The sequence below is a fragment of the Enhydra lutris genome, unplaced genomic scaffold (assembly GCF_002288905.1).
Source record: "Enhydra lutris kenyoni isolate GAN:26980312 unplaced genomic scaffold, ASM228890v2 scaffoldscaffold9, whole genome shotgun sequence".
Taxonomy (NCBI): Eukaryota; Metazoa; Chordata; class Mammalia; order Carnivora; family Mustelidae; genus Enhydra; species Enhydra lutris.
Window position 1 is genome coordinate 67172213 of NW_019154093.1, and position 13705 is coordinate 67185917.

At 34.2% G+C, this 13705-nt stretch overlaps 1 protein-coding gene and 1 pseudogene across 3 annotated transcripts in view; both read right to left on the reverse strand.

Moving 5' to 3' along the window:
• Positions 1-2531: 2531 nt before the first annotated feature.
• The window catches only part of LOC111143166 (olfactomedin 3), a 194881-nt gene continuing 183707 nt past the window's right edge, over positions 2532-13705 (reverse strand). For 2 of the 3 annotated variants that reach the window (XM_022496677.1, XM_022496679.1), the window contains exons 5-6: positions 7140-7246; positions 5349-6026 (exon numbers count right to left, since the gene is read on the reverse strand). In XM_022496677.1, coding sequence (XP_022352385.1) covers positions 5349-6026; positions 7140-7246 — 785 coding nt within the window. Of the gene's footprint in view, positions 6027-7139; positions 7247-13705 lie in introns of all 3 variants that reach the window. The other variant, XM_022496678.1, reaches the window with a different exon arrangement.
• LOC111143167 lies at positions 12971-13403 on the reverse strand (annotated as a pseudogene).

Below are 13705 nucleotides of genomic sequence, written 5' to 3' on the forward strand. Positions count from 1 at the left end.
GAACGACTTAATCTTGAGTTCTTCTGAGGAAAAAAAAATTACCCATAATATTAGGGTGTCGATTTTTTTCCTTTCTGAAGCAAGCTGAAATTTTTGGATTGCAAGACAGAGGACAGACATTCAGTGCTTATCATAAAGACGTTTAGTAAATTTGTGATTAAATTAGGTTGCGTTGACATGGTGGTGATCTTTTGGGTCATGGTTCTTTGGGAATGTGATGAAAGCTCTGAAGTCTCTACATGAAAGAATGTACAACCACATATATACACTAAATTTAGCACATATTTTCAGGGTTCAGCCATGCCCAGACGTATATCCTTAAACTCCAAGTTAAAAAAATAACTTCTGTAATAGAGACATATTAAGAAATGCTTGGTCCATGGATTTCTAGGAACATAAAGGAAGATGTTAAATTTTGTACGTGGATTAGATTTGTGACATTCCATTCTTTGACTGAATTTGCCATGGCAGGCTGCTTCTAAGAGAAATCACTCTTTACTGTTCCCTCTTATACATTACTTCCTACCCCAACCCTGCCCCTAACAAACATTCACTCACTTTTAATGACTTAAAGTATTTATTTCCTTCACAACAATTAGTACAATCATAACTTTTTTTCCTTTATATATATATATATATATATATATATTTTTTTTTTTTTTTTTTTGCAGCCTGTTCTTACTAAAATGTAAGCACATGAAGAAGACCTTATCTGTTGACAGTTCTATCCTTATCATCTAGAAATTGTCTAGATACATAGTTTTGCTCAGGGCTTATTTTTCAAATAAATGAATAAATAATGCAATATTACCTAGTTGGAAAGCCCATAAACTACGTATTGGTAACATATATGAGTTCATGAAGTTAAGAGTGACATAGACAAAAAGCTTAGCTGGATATGTATTACCAAGTTCAATATGATAATTCTATAACATGCTTAAATTTGAAATGGCTAATGCTTCTTTTAGTCAGCTCATTTTTTGAGGTCTTTTCAAGACCTTTGTCATATAATATTTATCTTCTGGAAATGTCTGCTGAAAATATGGTATTTCCAGGTCTGATTGTAGTAGGGAATGATATATTATGGCAAAATTTTGGTTATTTATTTATTTAATTTTTTAGAATATGGGTGTGAGCTCTTCTAGACAGACTATACCATTGGTAGGGATGCAACCCAAAAACAACCGTATTTGTGTGTATGGTATCAGCAAATGTCTTGTAGCACTAAGGTATTCCTGAGAACTTCTCCTTATTTACCACATTGCTTCACATCTCTAATTAGGAATAATGTTTTAAGATGGTTATAGTTATGAAAGGTACTAAATATTCTTGGCAAGGTACAGTGTTAGGTCCTTATATCATTTTCAGGACATGTTTAGGGATAATTATGCTTGTAAAACTTACTTGGCAACCATGAAATGAGCTTTAAAGGGTAACCAGTTTGACATTTTGGAATCAAAGCAGAATCCAAATAGGATTAAAATTATTCTAAGTCTAATGGAATAGTTCAACCAAAAGGCAAAAGCTATATAAAATAATTTTAAGATGTGAATCTGATAAATCAGCTTGGTAAAGTCAGTTGGGAGGTTTTCATTTGGATTGGTTAAAAGAGTAGAACAGTTTTCTATTAAAGAGATTGTCATCAGTTGGATTCATTATTTCATAGAAAAATAGCTAGAAGATTTTGAAGTTGGTGTTCCTTCCATCAACTAATGTTTTCATTGTATTTTTTTCTAATATAAGTTAAATTCAAAACAATGTATTTTACAAAGCCCCAGACCTTCTCTGAGGAGTCACTGATTATGAAAAATTATTACCTAAGAGATTTATTTATGATAAGCTTAGTTAATTTTAGAACCAGAAACCATTCCATGATCTTGATTTCAGTATGGATATAGTCTACTGAACTGAGTGATATTTAGTTCCTCTGGGACTCTCTAGAAATCAGTGTCTCTACCTATAAGCAGTCAGAGATTAAGGCTTTGTGTCATCCTATAACAGCTAATTTTAATTTAATTCTCCCTGCTTATAGTGCAAGGTAGACCACTTTATAGTAGTTCTTGTGGTCCATTTATCATGTGGTGGTAGAGAAGGCGAAGTAAAATTTGTCTGTAAATGCCCTTTCTTTTATAATGTCATGGGAACTCAAGGTGTTCATAAAGGATATAATTGTACCTTCCTGGTCAAACCAGCAAGTTGCCATTTTTCAATTCTTTTTTCAAAAGTGTCTGATATATTTCTAGAAGGCTTAGCTTTTAGAAACTCTTCACTATCTATTTTTTCATATTCGCTCTAACTCGAAGGAATAGTTTTAATTTTGCTATCAGTTGCATTCAAACTTAGCATTTGGAGAAATGATTTGGTAATCTTGAGTGCTAAGGAGACCAGTAGGGTTTTCTTTTTTTCTTTTTTCTTTTTGGAAATATACTCTTTAAGGAGAATAAAGCTAAAGGACTATTATATGTAAAACTTACCTTAGTAGGAAAATAACTTTGACTTTTAGGAGAACAGAAGAACAGTTTTGTATAGTTATATTTAAAAAATAATTCTTCTGGGTGAAAAATTTATACTTGTAAGTTTGGTAGTGATTTGAAAGACCATTTTCTTATTAAATTGTTTCTGAAGAAAAGATTTCATTAGAAGGAGTAATATGGATTATAAAGATGAGATGACTCTGAGTACAGTGATAAAAACCAGAGATTCTGAATTTATGGTAAATTTTATCTAATTACTTGTAATGTTATATTTAGGCATATCATTATTTTCTCTTTTATCCTACATACTGGTAATGCACTGAAACACTATAATTTTATGAACTAATAGATATATGTGTAGATAGTAAGTATTGTGATTCAAGGGCCACAAATAAAAAGGTCACACAAACACAATCAGACCATGATCATGTTATTATTTGAATGACATAGAAGTTTGTTAACGATCTGGTTAATTCGGAAAATACCAGTTGCACAGTTCATTTAGGATTAAGCTTGGATTTCTTTACTGATAGGATTATGTAAATGATTTTAAAGTAGTAAGTTATTTCCCTCATAAAATTTGTTTGAGAGTTAAAAAAAAAACAGTGATTAGAGTAAATTCTTATTTCAGGCACAAAACTGATAATAATTTATTAAGAAGAATGCTTTTAAACTGTAAATGTTTAATGCAAATCACATTTTTAAATTCATGTTACCCCCACTTCTATGACAATAATAAAATCTGTGCGTGCCCTAGCAGCACATACACTAGAAATTGGATGTGGTGATGATACCTTACATAGAAAACAATGAAGTGCTTTACAAGCTGCACATCTCACAAAAAAGCTGTGATCATCCAGGTTTTGAATGTATGTGATACTATATTACATCATTTTTTTAAAAAACAAGTAATGAAGACCCAGATATCCATCAGAGGCCATCTACTTAAAAATTCATTCATTTTTTAAATTGACTTTCTTTCTTCATACAAACTCTTGATATACAAAGTATTGGCTGATTATTTTTGTGGTGTGTGTACAACGACAAGTGAATCCCCTAAATTTTCTAACTCTCAAAAGCAGAGGAGAACTTATATAAACATTTTAAAAGAGAAGACAACATTGCAAAAGGACCCAGAGTGGTCACTAAGTCATGCTAACTTTTTGTAGGCAAAAAGTAAAGAAACCGTTGTTAAGCTTGAACAATCTCAAGATTGAGTTATTTAATTCTATGACTTTGACAGTGAGATACTTGAGAATTATGTTTTACTTGTGACATTTGAAATGAATTACTTAAGTGTTAGCATTTCTTTACACAATGCTCTATCTGAATTACTATATCCTTACTTTACAAAGGAAATTATTATAATGTATGTGTGAAACTAAACATTTACGACAATTTAAGTTATACATTATTTGTTATAGAATATACTTTTTAAATTGTAAAACCAACCCACACTCTAGTTTCTGTAAAACTGTCTTAGGTAAGTATTTTTAACATATGGAAAGGACATCCAAACTCAATGACATGTTTGATAAATATCGATTATATGTTTTTGAGGTTATTAACATAAAATATTATTAAAACTTTCTTTTTTGGTTACATTATTTCTGCACACATTATGAATCAGGGTAACAAGGGGTTGCCCTCCCATCTTGTTTTCTGAATTGGTTTTTTGCACATTTAAACCGCACAGACAGCTCCCAAGTCTACCCATCATTTTCTTTTGCACTCACATTGCCAGTAACTCTCCAGGGCTCATAATGTAAATCTAGATGACCTCACAGAAATTTTCTTTTTAAGAGTTTCTATATGTGCTTCATGTACTTTCAGAGTCCTGAAACAAGTAATTACATTATTGCAAGTTGTGTTTTTTTAAAATTTAAGTTAAAACTCTAATAGACTTATTTTTGAAGAACAAAATTTGGTTGGTTGTATAATAAATGAGTAAAGTCAACTCAAATCCAAAATTTTCTGACTCAGTTGCATCTTTGCAAGCAACAATGTGGGTTGCTTTCAGTGAAGTGAATGCAGTAACTCATCTGTAGTTAGTTTTAGCATTCAGTGTTAGTGATCCAATAAATTTGGAGTAAAAGAAATATTCTATGTAAGGGATTTAGTTCGATTTTTCTTCCTGATTATAAATTTAAATAAAGGGGTAAGCCAAGAAGATATTTTCTCCTGACCACACTTGAAAATTGGCCCATAATAATTACTGAGATTAAACTTCAGTGTATTTTATAAAAAATATTACTTACTTTCACAGAAGTGAAGAGATACAATTGCACAATGGTGGTTACAATGGTAGAAATACATATTGCCAATAAAATGTTAGCAAGAGATTTAAAAATGACTGTACAGCACCGCATCAGAGAATTCTATAACAGCAAAATGAGTAATATATTTTCCCTATAAATAAAATCCTTAAATCTTTTTTAGAAATAAATGGGAGGAAAGTGCTTTTTTTTCCCCTAATTCCTACCAAAATATTTCCTGATGTAGAGCAAAAGACAGTAAAAAATGACAGAATTAAAAAAAAAGACATTCATGCATTTAAGCCATCATTAGTCTCTGACTCTAATATAAGGCAGATCATTAACCTTTTGCAAAACTGTAACTTTAGATGCTTAAGCTCTTTTTAGTGCTTTTCACGACAAGGACATGATAGGCCCTGTAAATTTAGGAGTTAAGATGTGTTTCCAACAGGTCAGTTTAGACAGGCTCGGCTGATTTTTGACAAACCAACTTTATAATAAAAAAAAAAATGCTTTGGAGAAATGATGAGAAGTTACAATAAAGGGAAAAGAGAAGGGGGTTCTATAGAGTTTATCACAAATGACACGGTTTCAATCAATGAAAACAAATTACATTTGCTTATGTGTCATCCTCAGTCTTAATGATGTGGAAAAGGGTGACATTGAATAGGACCTGGTGACCATTGTTCCAGGCATAAAGAGCTCTATCTCTTGCGTTGTAGTCAAGCATGGATATGTGAAAGTATTGGTTATGAAAGGGAATGTCCGTGTACTCATATGTGGAGGTTTTGGTGGAATATGAGTAATACACCTTGGCTCCTGTTAAGTGGGAATTGGTGACATACAGTGTCCCACAAATCATGAAAGATTCCCCTGCACTTCTCTTGGGGTAGCCAGTGCTCCAGCTCTTCATCACCTCCAAGGTGTCTTGGTTAAGTTGGCTGATGACTATATTGCCAGCATTTTGGTTCGTTGCATACACAGCCCACAGCCCGATTTCATCAGCCATTAGGTCGATGTCCGAGAAGCCACCCCATGTGTAGGGGTAAACATTGTGAAATCCAGCATACTCAAGGCTTCGTTGGGCAAGCACTCGCCCCATATCAAAGCTGTATTTGATGATGATGTTACTCTGATACTTGTTAAAATAGAGTGAGCCATTGTAGACAACATGGTTGGTTCCTGCCCATTTGAAAGGGAGGTTGTATGTCCGTGATTCAGCCCCACTGACGAAGTCTGCCATTGATTTGTACTCACGAACAATTTTATTGTTGGTATAACTGTCCATGTACCAGACCTGAGGAAAAGGGAAAAAAAAAAATAGAGGAGTGACTAAATTCTGTACTTGTCTGAGATTTCCAAAATAAAGACAGTGAGAGTCAGCACATTTTAATACCTCCATTCTCAGGATCTGGAAACCACTTATTATTTTACTGCTGACCTCCTGCAATGTGATAGCACTGCAGGAGAAAATTGTGGCATTGTCTACATGGAAAGCAAACAACTGAATTTGCTGCCTTAAAGTTGATTTGCTTTCTGTTCTTTTTATTATTTATTTGTTTCTCTGACCATTCAGTGCATATCATCAAGTGAACGAAACGTGTATCAATGCAATTCACGTTACTTTGTTCATTTGAAGGATCAGTGAAATCAGTGATAACAGCAAAAAAATACTACCTTTAGCAACTATATTCTTTTGCTCTGAAAAATATATGGTCTAATTTTACTCATTTATTTCTCCTTTATGGATACCATAGAAACTTACAGTAACGCTTGTTAATTGGATCACCTTATAGGTACAGCTGTTTTTTAGTGTAACCATTTTATTAATTTAGCTACTAATCTCATTTGCATGTAACCCTTGAGAATCTTAATGTGAACTGAATTTTGTGATAGACCATAAATAGCGCTATGGTAAGTTTCCAGTATATTGATTTACATAATGCAGACATTGCCAACTTAGGAAAATATACTCCAAAAGTTTCAGTACTATTTACTTTAAAATTACCTCTAGATTCCAGGGATATTTCAGCTTGTTAGTGAATCGGTTGCTCTTGAGTTTTTCACTTACTTAGTGTTATTTTTTTTTTTTTCCTCACACTAAGGAGCAGGTTTTAGAACGAGTGTGTAGAGACTTTTTTGTACTTGTAATTAGCTCTTTATTAGCATAAAACAAGACTAAAACAAATAAAAACTGAACTAGCTTTACTGTTGAATTAGAAGATGGAATATTTTACTAAAATAAGGTTGCTGTAGATATGTTCATATTATCAAACAAAGAATACTTGGCAAACAACGTTAACACTTTTCAAGTTGAAACTAATATTCCTAAAGAAAATAAATCATTCGATAGACATAAAGTGCAAATAAAGTATGATTCTAAGCAAAGGTGTTTGTGGAAGCAACATACTCTATTATTTTTTTCAGATGCTAAAGGGTCTGTCATCCAAGCGCCAAATCGGGTTCCAGATGTCTTGACTGTAATTGGGCCTGTGATTTTCATCAATTTGCCACATGCTGGAATCAAAGAAACATAAACATGTTGGGTGAACATGACCAATGATTGCAACACACATATTTATACCAAAGTCAAACTCCTACCATACTCAAGAGCAAAGAAAGGGATTCTGAAATAAAGCAAATCCGTGAGATTATTATCACATATTCTGAATGAATGACCATTCATACTGGGTGCTGTGCCTTTAACTGTAACTTGAACCATGAGTAGCTGCTTTTTCAATGCTGTAAATCCAAAGAGTAGAGGAGTTCTGAAATGGGAAATGGTTTGTACAGTCTGGAAAGAAATAGTGAGGGAAGTCATTATCATTATACCGAGTTAGCAGCTGCTTCATTTAAGGAAAGAGGTCAGAAAAATTACACAAATTGACCACGGACCTGTATACCTGATCACCAGCTCTCCTACCTTTCCCTCTCCCTTATGGCTTGAGACTTTGGACAACGTATACAAGCCAGAAAGAACTCTATAAGCTGATTTTAAGTATTGGTGAATGAGCAGCTCCTGTGAAAGATAACCTTTCTAGAAAGATATCTTTATATATATATAAAAATTCAACCATGATCTACCTGAAAGAGGTAGAATTTTGAAGGGCAAAAGCCTTGTGCAGGTAGCAGGGCCCGGTACAGCAGCCTTGAAGGTGCAAACAAAAAAATTCCAAAAAATGTAAGCCCTCAAGACCTTGTAGACACATGTAACGAAAGATGTAGAATATCAGTCAATGCAGTACCTGTCGAAAAATTCATGACTTTCTTGAAAAATTGTAATATTCTTATCACCATAGCTGTAGAATCTTAGGAAAACCTCAGACTTTATAAATGCCCAAACCTAAACCAAACAGAAACTCAGTCATTTTCTAAGATTTTCAACAGCAAAAATTAAAAGTGACTTATACACTCTGTGAAAGGCAATATGAGTGCCTATAAATGTTGACCTTTAGTCTATAAAAAGGAATACCTTCTTCATCCATTTATGCCCCATTTTCTCCCTTGCTTTTCTTTTTTGCTTAATATTTTTTTGGTTCTGTTTGTTCAACGTTTCTTCCATTTTCTGCCTATCCTTAGAACTTATAATTTTCCAATTAGTTCCTATTCCCATGTATTTGGAAGATAAAGAACAGATCCCCAAAGCAGATCAAGGACATTACTAACTGTAGTTTAAAGCTTTTTTTGACTCCTTTTTCTTTGTGAGTTTCTCATAAGAATAATTTGTAACTTGTAAAATACTAAGCTGTTCATTTAGGAAGATGATGGATGATAATGTTATATTTTCTACTGTTATTTCTGTGATTACAAATTTAGTAATCTCTAGCACTTCATGAAACCTGAATGGAATACATTTTTTTCTCCTTTTGTGAAAGAAATTGGATAAGATGGCTTTTTTATATACGTTATATAAATGAATTACTTTATAAGTTCCTCATACCTAATAAACTAAGCAAGTAATTAAAGAGACTTTATGGCATTATCTGTATTGAATAGCAAAACATTGGCCTAAACCTGTTTAGAATATATCAACTCAACTTGGTATAAACATATGAACAATACGTGGGTAAGTAGTATCAGTTTGAACTAGGCAAAAGCAAATACATTCTGAATGAATCTCATTGAGTATATTCTTTGCAATAAGTGAAAGTAATATGATCCTTAATGATGTCCTACATAAATATTTCTAAGTTCATAGATGATAAGTGCAAGAAAATTTCCAGAAAATTAAAATAAATAGGAAGATATCTCATCCCCTGAAAAATACCACAGAACATGTTTTTCCCCCTTAGGCATGAATAATAAATTCTTTTGTTAAAATACAAATAACAAAATGAGGTAAAATATGAAATATAACTCTGGCTTAATATGATGGACTAATAACATGTGTTTATCTTCTTTTTTCCTAAGATCTAATTAAAATGATAGTAAAGGAGTAAAACATGGGTGGAAAAGCCTAAAGCAAAGAGAATGGTATGAGAATCTTTAGTAGAGAAGAAAGTTTAAATAATTTCTAGAAGGCAGAAGGTGGTAGAGTGGTAATTAAAGATGTAGGATAAGATAAGATGCATCAGTGTGTCTAAGCAGGAAAGGCAGTTGCTGAGGAGGAAGCTGCCCTACTTTGAAGAAGAGAAGGGACTCAGAAACATAGTTACTGTAAGGGTATTGGGTGAGATATAGGGCATTGAAAGCATGCCTGAAAAGCAGTCAATCCTGTCTTCATCTCTAGATCCAGGACCCCAGGAGGCAACTTTAAAAAAAAAAAATCTACAAATCTGTGTTAAATACTTGAAAAGGATTAGGGCAATTAATGTAGGCATCAGAGCCCAAGAACAAAGGCTCCAGCATTACATTGGTGGTCTCCTGTCTTTCTCACTATGGAATAAAGCAGCAAACCCTACCTAAATACACAGTTTCCAAGCAGATACATTGTTCAGATCTTTAAGAGTGAAGGAGTAGCCAAGGATTAGCATGTGCTTTCAAAAAGCTTACAATGAGAATGACTAAAGTAAAAATGCAGAGAAAACAAATCCCATAAGAAGAGAGAGAATACAGAGCAGGAGAGAAATGAAGATACTAAGATCTGTAGAGAGTTTTGTATATTATAGACCATTCACTGTAAAAGGAAAACACAAAAGAGCTACAAGAAGTTAAAAATATGATTACATTTTAAAAAATAGGAGCTATCCCAAAAACTAAAACAAAAAGACATAAATATAGGGAAAATATAGATGCATGTAGGATCAACTTAGAAGCTCTTTCATCTGAAGAGTGAGTTTCTACGATGAAAGGAGGGGAAAAGAGTAAATTTTCAAAGAAATTCTATAAGGTATTTCCCAGTTACAAAGAAATTCTATAGGGTATTTCCCAGTTACAAAACCTAAATACAGGTATTGTGTGCCCTTCAAAAGTCTGTGTTACTCTGAGCGGTGAGAGTTGCCCCACCAACCTCCTTTCCTGGAAACCATACTCAGAATCTCAGCACTGAGCTGCCGTAGCTTTGAACTGTGACTATGAGTACTGGTGCTTTATGTGGAGTTATTATTATTATTATTTTTTAGATTTTTATTTATTTATTTGACAGACAGAGATCACAAGTAGGCAGAGAGGCAGGCAGAGAGAGAGGAGGAAGCAGGCTCCCCGCTGAGCAGAGAGCCCGATGCGGGGCTTGATCCCAGGACCCTGGGACCATGACCTGAGCCGAAGGCAGAGGCTTTAACCCACTGAGCCACCCAGGCGCCCCTATGTGGAGTTATTTTGTGCATCTGTCTTCAAGATGTGTCCTAAGGTATCAGGAATGCCTGAAAGAGGTTATCTTCTGGGTCTGGAAATGCTGAAGAAATTTTCCATACAAAGTAATGCTTCTGCTTTAATTTGCGCCGTTTCAGCTTCTGAAAGTTTTCATTAAGAATGTTCTACTATTGGGGCGCCTGGGTGGCTCAGTGGGTTAGGCCTCTGCCTTCAGCTTAGGTCATGATCTCAGGGTCCTGGGATCGAGCCACGCATTGGGCTCTCTGCTCAGTGGGGAGCCTGCTTCACCCTCTCTCTCTGCCTGCCTCTCTGCCTACTTGTGATCTCTGTCTGTCAAATAAATAAATAAAATCTTAAAAAAAAAAAAAGAATGCTCTACTATCTTATCATGAGGGAAAACTGTGTTCAGACTAAAAGGGCATGACATAATGAATGAAAAAAGATTTAGTCTTAGAAAATTACGATGAAGTTTTAGAAGATGACTAATAAAGAAAACGGAACTTTTCAGAGAAAGAATGTGAGATGGTCACATGCAAACAGGTAAGAATTAGACTGGCATTGGCTTATCAATACTGGATTCTGGAAGACAATAATCAGTGATTTCATATTTAGGGAGAAAAATCAGAGGAAGCTGTACTAGGGATATTGTCTCTCATGCAAACTTTCCAAAGTTTACCTACAATTTACTTTTTCTTAAGAAGTTACCTGAGCATATGTTGAGCAAAATAAACAGTAAACCAAGACAGGAGAAGACATGAAATCAGGAAAACAGTAACTTCTTGTCCCAGAATGACAGCTGTGCTATAGACCTTGAGAGCAGTTAGTCCAGAATGGATAGACATGGGCCAGAGGGAGGTCTCAGGAATAAGAGGAATTGATCTATGGAAATACTGTATGAGATCCTCTAAGAAACACTGGATATGGTGAAGTCAATTATTGAAGTACAAGCATTAAAGGAAAATTCATTTGAACTTAATTCTAGAAATTTTGCCTTTTGAATGACACAGATGATAGGAAGTTGGACTCAGAGGAAAGGAATACAGCAGAGTCCCCGCTTAGCTCCTCACATGAAAACCGTCATGTTTGACTTATAGAATCAGCCCATAAACTAGTTGTAGAATATTTGACAGATATTTCACCTACTCTGTGATTACAGAAAGAACAAAATGTTTTAAACCATGATAACATGGAAGACTAGGTAAAGTCCACACTATGAAAGAATTAAAAATTAAGAGAGGAGATGAAAGAAAGATGGAGGTGTAACTGACATCATACTTAAAAATAGGGTGTGAAGAGAGCTTTCCTATAGCTGATGAAAAAATAATAAAGACTTAAATCTGAGGTGTAAAGTTACAACATTGGTACAGGTTGAACTGTGAATAGTCATAAAACTGTATTATGAGGAGACAAAGAAGTGCCTTTGGCTAAGTGACTTAGGTCTGCATTTTGTTTTAGCAGAAAGTCAATAAACAATGTCCAAAACTGATTACCCCCCTTAAAAAAGTAGAAAAATAAGTATATTATTAGAGATACAGAATTAACCATCTGAAGCCCTAAAATTAAACTTAAATGTGGTTGCCTCAGGAAAGGAGACTTCCTTTTTATTCTAAGTCCTTTTTATTCCAAGTATATAATTTTCTAGTTTTGTGCACATAATATTTAAATTATAATTTTATTTTTTTAAATATTATTTATTTGTCTGAGAGAGAGAGTGAGAGAACAAGAGAGTGTACGAGCAGGGGGAGTGCAGGCAGAGGGAGAAGCAGGCTCCCAACTGAGCAAGGAGCCTGAGGGAGAAGCAGGCTCCCAACTGAGCAAGGAGCCTGATGCGGGACTTAGTCCCAGGACCCTGGGATCATGACCCAAGCCAAAGGCGGATGCTTAACCCACTGAACCACCCAGGTGTCCCTAAATTATTATTTTAAAAGCCAAAATAGTTAGAAAAACTTAATTAAAAAAGCAAAAATTGCATTTGTGTATTGCTTATGGAAAGGTTTTTAAATGCCATGCTTCCTTGCAGGTCTAGGAAGTAGGTGGAAATTAAAGATTGAAATAGTCTCCAGAAATGAAAGCTGTGAGTATTCTGAATTTTAATTTGGCTTCAGTCCTGTAAGGACTAGATTGAAATTATCTTCTTTAAACTTCCACCTCTGTCTTACAGTTGTCATGACAATCTCTTTCCTTTTAATTGTTTCAACCTTAAAAAAATTAGAATCCTTACTATGAATTACGTTTACCAGTTATTTCATAGAGATGTTAAGAAAAGCTAATACGTGATTACATTTGTTGGTACACGTGTAGGAGCAATACTAAGAGATATTATGCATATGATTCAAGTAGAAATGCTGTACATTTTAAAATTTTCAAAATTGTGACTATGACCTAAAAAAATATGCCTCACTTTGCATAGGAAGAAAAATTAGCCTAAAATTTCTTGAAAAATACCTTATCTTTATTTTTTAACAGTTTTATTAAAAATTGTATATAACATTATTCTTGCATCTTCTCAATTGTTTCTTCCTTATATTTGCCCTTTTTTACTTGGTGCAATTTGGCTTTTTATTCAAGGATTTTTTGTGGTTTTTATCCAATTTTAATTTGGTGATAACCATTTTGCTAGGGTAGATGTCCACACGGGGAGCTGGGCCATTTGCCTTCTCCCACTGTACTCATTGAGTGTTGATGTTGACATCTTTTGTCCTGTAAACCTGGTCTACTTTGCAAATTTGCTGACTTTTGTAGTGTCCTCACCCAACCTGCACTTTATCATCTTTTCGTATGGGCATACACTGAACGTTGTACTTCTGTCTGAGATTTTGGAAAGAAAGTAAGACATACTCTTCCTATAGATTTGAGAAGGTGCATGAAAGTGCCTTTTACAGTTCTTGCTCGAGTCAGAAGTCACAGAGGGACTGAATTTCATTTTGGCCATTGGCCAATTTCAGCAATGACCACAAAAGGAAAGAGTGAACATATCTTTTAACGATGAATGAAATTTTGAAAAAAAGACACCTAGCATCTCAGAAGTCAGTTAAAACTAAATCTGGATTTAGATCAATATAAGGTCTCAATATGAAACATAAACATAATGGAATGTTCATTTCCATAACACTTTATATCCAGAGGAAATGACCAAATGGAAACAAAGGAAGAAATTATAGTGACCTCAGGTTGTTTACTGGTACTGAAAGTGAATGGAGATTTTGTAGTCATGGAGTTGGGCTT